Below are 7,055 nucleotides of genomic sequence, written 5' to 3'. Positions count from 1 at the left end.
ATCTGAGAGGAGGAAAATATGTGAAAAAGTTTTAGATATACTTCTCACTAGCCCACAAACCTATGAGTAATGCTGTATTACCATTTTCCCAGCTGCCAAGCTCAAGGCTTTGTAAATTGTTGACTTTCAGGCAGTGCCCCCCTCCCCTACCATGTCAGAATATCTTAATTATACTGACACTAGGTGGAAACCTGTTTAAAAGCCGTCTTGAGTTGTTCATCATCACATTTAGCAATAAGGAATAAAAATGCTTGATTCTAACTACATAGTCTATAAAGTTTACATATTCTTGAGGAACATGTAATTTATTTTTCTATATGCTGTAGAAAAATACATACTATAGTTCACTGGGGGGAGACTTCATAGTATCAATTCAAGTATTACTACTTCTGCAAAATGTTCCGACTCTCTCACAGAAAAGGGCTTCTTCATTATAAAAATTCTAAAGTTTTTCTCTAGAGAATTTTAAAATTTTCTGGAATGACCAGGAAATTGGAAAAGGCAAATATGAAGTAATATTTATATCTTCCTTTATTTATAAAATATACCCAAAATAATCTTTTACAAAAAGTAATAGTTATGGTTTTAAAAAGTTCAGAAGGGCTTACAATAATGAAATGCAGTTGTTTCTCACTGAAGTTTTACTATCCCTAGTGCCATTAAGTAGATAATATTTTTTACAAATATTGATGAAGTGATTAAAAATTGATGAATAATATGCAGAGAAATGTGTAGTTCTTAAGTGTAGAGTTTGAGTTTCAAAAAATGTATATACCTATGTATAACCCACACTACCTATTAAGACTTAGAAAGTTTCTATTATATTAGAAAATGTCCATCATCTCAGAAAATTCCTTTGTGTCCTTTCTAGCAACCCCACCCTCTGTCAAAACTTCTCTTCTACCTGTTCTTTTTTGTATAATGGCTTTATTCAGATATTTGTATACCGTATATTTAATTCACCCACTTAAAGTGTAAAGTTCAGTTGTGTTTTGTGTACTCAAGAGTTGTGCAATTGTCAACACAATCAATTTTAGAATTTTTTCATCACTCCAAGAAGAAACTGCACACTCATTAGCAGTCCATGTTTCCCTGACTACCTTCACCCTTACTACAGCCCTCAGCAGCTGCTAATCTCCATTCTCTTTCTTCTAGATATTTCATATAAATGTATTCATGGAATATGTGCCCTTTTGTGACTGGCTTTATTAATTTAGCATAATGTTTTCAAGGTTCATTGATGTCATAGTGTGTATCAGAATATAATTCCTTCTCGTGGCTGGTATTCCATTGTTTGGGTATACCATATGTTTTTTATCCATTCATCAGTTGATGGACATTTGGATTTTTTTTTTTATATCATGAATCATGTTTCTATGAATGTTTGTATATAAGTTTTTGATGGATATAAATTTTCATTTCTCTTGGATATATACCTAAGAGTGGAATTGCTGAGTCATGGTAATTGTGTGCTTATCATTTGAGGAACTGCCAGGCTGAAGTGCTTGTACCATTTTACATTCCCACAAGTAGTGTATGAGAGTTCCATTGTCTCCATATTCTCACAAACACTTACTGTTATTTGTCATCTTGATTGTAACTATCTTAGTGGTTGTAAAGTATCTCATTGTGTTTTCAATTTGCTTTTTCCTGATGACTAGTGACATTGAACATCTTACGTATTTATTGGCCATTTTCTTTGGAAAAATGTTTATTCAGATCTTTTGTCCATTTTAAAATCATGTTATTATTGATTTGTAAGGATTTGTAAAGGTTCTTTATGTATTCTAGATACAAGTCCCTTATGATTTGCAAATATTTTCTCCCATTCTGTAGATTGTCTTTCTACTTTCTTGGTGGTAGCCAATAAAGTGCAAAATGTTTTAATTTTGATGAATTCCAGTGTATCTGTTTTTTCTTTTGTCACTTGTGCTTTTGGTCATATTTAAGGCTTTACCTAACTCAAAAGTCATGAAGATTTATTCCTGTATTTTCTTCTATATTATGCTTGTTCTTAAACTTTATATAGATGGAATCATATCGTCTGTACTCTTTTGCACCTGGCTTCTTTCATTCTGCCTAACATCTATAGGATTCATCCATGTTGATGCATGTATCAGCAGTTTATTTCTTTTTATTGCTGAGTAGTATCACACGAAATGAATGTACCACAATTTGATCACCTATTTTTCTGAACATTTGGATTGTTTCTGGTTTGGGGCTATTGTGAGTAAAGCTGCTATGAACTTTCAGCTATGCCTTCTTTGTACATATGTTTTCATTTTAGTGCTGGACCATATGGAAATGTATTTTAACTGTATGAGGAATTATCAAGCAGTTCTCAAATGTGTTGTACTATTTTATACTTTTAATATTGATAGAATTGCTTCCGTCCTGGCCAACATTTGGTATGGTCAGTCTTTAGAATTGTAGCCATTCTAATATGTATATAGTTTGGTTTTAATTTGCATTTCCCTTGGTGACTAAAGATGTTAACATTTTTCAAGTACTTATTGGCTATTTGATTATCTTGTTTAGAAAGTATCAGTTTACGTCTCTTACTTATTTGTTGAAGTGTGGTGTTTGGTTTCTTTAAGACTGGTTCATATATTCATGTGCTATCTTTTGTCAGATTCCTGTATTTAGACTTTTTTTTTTTTTCTTAGTCTCTGGTCTGGCTTGCCTTTTCATTTTTTAAAATAGTATCTTTTGAGGAGCACAGCTCTTTAATTTTGGTGAAGTCTAGTTTTTAAATCAATTTTTTCTTTTGTAGTTACTGTTTCCTTATGTCCTGCAAACAAATTTTTGCCTACCCCAAAGGTTGTGAATAGGTTTTCCTATATTTTGTGTTTAGGAGTTTTATAGTTTTGCTATATTTGGGCTTATCTATTTTACATCATTTTTACATATGAAATAATACAAAGCAGAGACAGTATCTTTAAATAGTGTAATGTCTTGAGATATTTTGTTTGTAAACGTTCCACACAGCTTTGTATAATTGGATGTGCTATTTCAGTGTTCTTAGAAAGTTAACTGCTTAATCTTCTCTAACTCGTGAATGCTATGAATTCACTTGATATTCATGCCTGTCCTAGAACCTGTATTAATAACTCAGCAGTCCAAGACTTTTTGACTCTCTAAAAGCCTTCTGTATAGGTGCTGCTTCATCTATACTTGGATTACACCTCGAACTTAGGTTTAACTTAGGAAAACCATTATTTTCTTTGAACTGCATATCTCTGTTGATAGTGATGCAGTTTAATTGAGACGTAGCAAGCAGTCAGTAAATAAGTGAAGCAGATAATCAAGATTCAGGTTATTTCAGTAAAATTTGTTTCTCTATTGCATTTACAATTCTTAGGGTTTAGAATCATGTGGACAATTACCTATGTAAACTAATTTTTTCATAAGATATATTATGGACTTAGTGAAATAATATGTATTTTAAAACAGTATTTAAAGTAAAACATCATCATTAATTCTTTTTTTGTCTTTTTCTTTTCCTCAGAGACCTCGTTCTGAATTCTTTTTTTCAAGTAAAATTATAGTAATTAGTTCATGCTCACTTTGGCTGTTTAGTATGTTTCTATGTTTTTAGCAATATTTGGGAAATTTTATTTTAATTATTGTTGCCATGAAAATATATTAAATTTTTCCTCAATAAGGATAGAATTTGTTTATTCAGTTTATACTATTGTGTTATTGAATATGACATACCTGGAATTTGGAATTTTAAAATTTGGACTTAGGATTTTATTTCATTTTGACAGTTAATATGCTTTGCATTGAGCTAAATGTTCTAAGAGGTATAAAGATGAGTAGCATATAAATCTGGCTCTCAAAGGGTGGTTCTGTAATCTGTTAAATAGGATTTGACCTCTATATGTTTATTTTCTTTCTCAGCTTTTGTATTTTATGAATTAGTATTGTGAGCATTTTTTGTACCCAAAGCAGATGACTTTTCCTGAAGAATTACTGGAAGTGAGTAGTAGCTGTGTTAAATAGTGATGGAGCCACATTTACCACCTTCCTTTTAGCTGGTGCCTATGTGAAAGAAATAAAAGACTTAATGTAGTGATTAGTCATGGATTGGATCTTGGAAATTATCTTAACCCATCTTTCAACAGATAAGGAGGAGGCCTAACATGGGGTTGCAAGCTCAAAAGTCAACAGGGATCTTATGAGTGAGGAGGTCCCAGTTTTAACAGTGTAAGCCTAGTAATAAATAGCAGTGTTAGCTGGCCTGAGTTTTAGGGGAAACTGTAGGGATTATGGAAAGTGAGTGGATTAAAGTCCTTCTGCATTTGAAGGAAGAAGCTCCCATGCAGCTATATCCTGTTTTTACTGTGCAGAAATATGGACCGGTTTTGCCTTATCTTTTTATTTTTCAAGATAATCTAGAATTATAAAGTATAAATGCATATAAACAAATATGTGAAATCCTCCAATTTTAATATATTAGTAATAAGCTCAGTTTTTATACAAACACTGCATGGGCTAAATAAATACTTTTTGGGCAGATTGGTTATGCATGTGTGAAGAAAAATGAAAAAAGAAAAGTGGTTTGGTTAATTTTGGGGGCTCTGCCTTACTTTTAAACCTTAGACACATTGTAAACATTTTAGGATTAGTTATTTCATAGATTTGTTGTACCTCTTCCAAGTGTAAGTTCTTTTTTCCTGAAGCCTACCCAAATACTTTTCTCATCAGATTTCCCCTAATTTGAATTTTTAATGCAGATGAAGGGAAATTATAATGGGGCTAGTAGCTCAAAAAGTTGTAACATAATTTGCTTTTTCAAATTTTCAAACTGCTATGATAGGTGAAAAAAATATAGCGGTAATTTTTTTGATGCTGACCAAAATTTATTTACATTACGTATATTATTAAAACTATATTTTAAAACAATGGTTAAATTGCAGTAATAAAGCTCTAAGTATCATCACTGCTTCTTCTAATATCACTCTCAGATTAGATCTTGAACAGTTTTTAATTATGTTTTAGATTGTTAGAAACGGATAGTAAGTCTTTAAGATCTGTAAATGGGTCAAGAAGAAACAGTGGCTCTTCTCTTGTGTCGAGTTCTTCAGCCTCTAGCAACCTCAGTCACCTTGAAGAAGATTCTTGGATTCTTTGGGGAAGAATTGTTAATGAATGGGAAGATGTACGCAAAAAGAAGGAAAAGCAAGTTAAGGTATTCATGTTTTTTGTTGAAGTTCTTATTCTAAAGTGCGTCAGACATAATAGAGGGTTAGAAACTGTCCCCCCCCCAAATATAACTTCCAAGCTATGTATTAAAGAGGTCCGCTTTATTTGTTTTCACTTACTTGTACCCCTGGAAGTTTTAATTTGTAGACATCAGTTGTTACAGAGGTCCTGATGATATAGAAATATATAACTGAAAATTATTTTATTTACTTATTATTATTTTATAGAGACTCTGTTACTCAGGCTGGAGTGCAGTGGTGCAATCATAGCTCACTATAACCTCGAATTTCTGGGCTCAAGCTATTCTCCTGCCTCAGGCTCCTGAGTAGCTATGACTACTGGTGTGTGTCACCACACCTGTATAATTTTTTATTTTCACTTTTTTGTAGAGATAAGATCTTGCTTTGTTGCCCAGGCTGGTCTCAAACTCCTGGCCTCAAGCAGTCTTCCTGCCTTGGCCTCCCCAAGTGTTGTGAGCTACCGCACCTGGCCCGAAAATTGTTTTAGAAGTTAAATTCTCTCATTTTATCGATTCAGAAATGAAGCTGTGACATACTGCATTCTTGATAACAGTATTTTACTTTTTTTTTTTTTTGCCTTCAACAGCCCTTTGAATGATGGGTACTGTACTGTCATTCATAGCTCTGCAGGTTTCAAGTCCATTACCTTAAGAGGCCACACACTGAGGTGAAGTGACCATTATTAATCCCCTGACCAGAACAGGATACACCCAGGGCCCAATCTTATCCTTGACTTACAGGGTTCCCTAGTCTTCTTGTAAAGCTAGCTTTGTGAGTTAAAAATTTAATGAAGTCTTCTGCTTCATTCCAACCCCCTAATAAGTCTTCCTTGGCTTGCAAGATAGGAGACTTAAATAATTCATTTTTATAATTTTATTTTATTTTTAGGAACTTGTTCGTAAAGGGATACCCCATCACTTTAGAGCAATAGTTTGGCAACTTTTATGCAGTGCACAAAGTATGCCAATTAAGGATCAGTATTCAGAACTCCTGAAAATGACCTCGCCTTGTGAAAAATTGATCCGAAGGGACATTGCTAGAACTTATCCTGAACACAACTTTTTTAAGGAAAAAGATAGCCTTGGACAGGAGGTTTTATTTAATGTAATGAAGGTAAGTTTTATTTATTCATTTTTGAAATGAAATGAATTTCTGGAAGGTTGAAATTATACATTTTTCACGACGAGGCATGACCTCCCACCACAATAATCAATTGCTTTGGCAATGAAATTGGTTTTAGCATTATTTTTGCCTTAATTCTGATGCTACATTACTGTCTAGTGTAGAGAACTTGTTAGAACATTTACTACATTATTCAGCATTAGTTGATGGAAATGGAATAGCTTAGTCAATCACATACCATAGAGGGATCCTCATAAAAATGGATAATTCACCATCTGTGAAGTTCAAAACCTGGGATGTGGGTTTCTCCTATCATCTCTGCATTCCTACAGTTAGCAAATTTTTCTGCTTGCTATGACCAGCATTGTTAAGAGCACTTAGCCCTTGAAAGGTGTACCATTGACATTTTTTATTCAATATTACCATTTCCCTTCCCACAGTTACTTTTTATTTCAGCTACCTCTGTGAAATACTGATTTCTTGTTAAATCATTTCAATTTTGCCAATCCTTTGCCTTAAACCTAGTCTAGTTTTATCTACATCAATATAAATTTTACTTGATTTTTTTTTTTTTGAAATGGAATTTCACTCTTGTTGCCCAGGCTGGAGTACAGTGGTGTGATCTCAGCTTACTGCAACCTCCACCTCCCAGGTTCAAGTGATTCTCTTGCCTCAGCCTCCCTAGTAGCTGGGATTACATGCGCC

General features: G+C 33.3%; 1 protein-coding gene across 3 annotated transcripts in view; it reads left to right on the top strand.

Moving 5' to 3' along the window:
• Window positions 1-7,055, top strand: part of EVI5 (ecotropic viral integration site 5) — a 282,059-nt gene that overhangs the window by 77,636 nt on the left and 197,368 nt on the right. For all 3 annotated transcript variants that reach the window (XM_030935805.1, XM_030935804.1, XM_030935803.1), the window contains exons 3-4: window positions 5,005-5,194; window positions 6,117-6,341. In XM_030935805.1, coding sequence (XP_030791665.1) covers window positions 5,005-5,194; window positions 6,117-6,341 — 415 coding nt within the window. The remainder of the gene's footprint in view (window positions 1-5,004; window positions 5,195-6,116; window positions 6,342-7,055) is intronic.

The sequence above is a fragment of the Rhinopithecus roxellana genome, chromosome 8, assembly GCF_007565055.1.
Source record: "Rhinopithecus roxellana isolate Shanxi Qingling chromosome 8, ASM756505v1, whole genome shotgun sequence".
NCBI lineage: Eukaryota > Metazoa > Chordata > Mammalia > Primates > Cercopithecidae > Rhinopithecus > Rhinopithecus roxellana.
The sequence above is the reverse complement of the archived record's forward strand: the minus strand, read 5'-3'. Positions and strand labels throughout refer to the sequence as shown.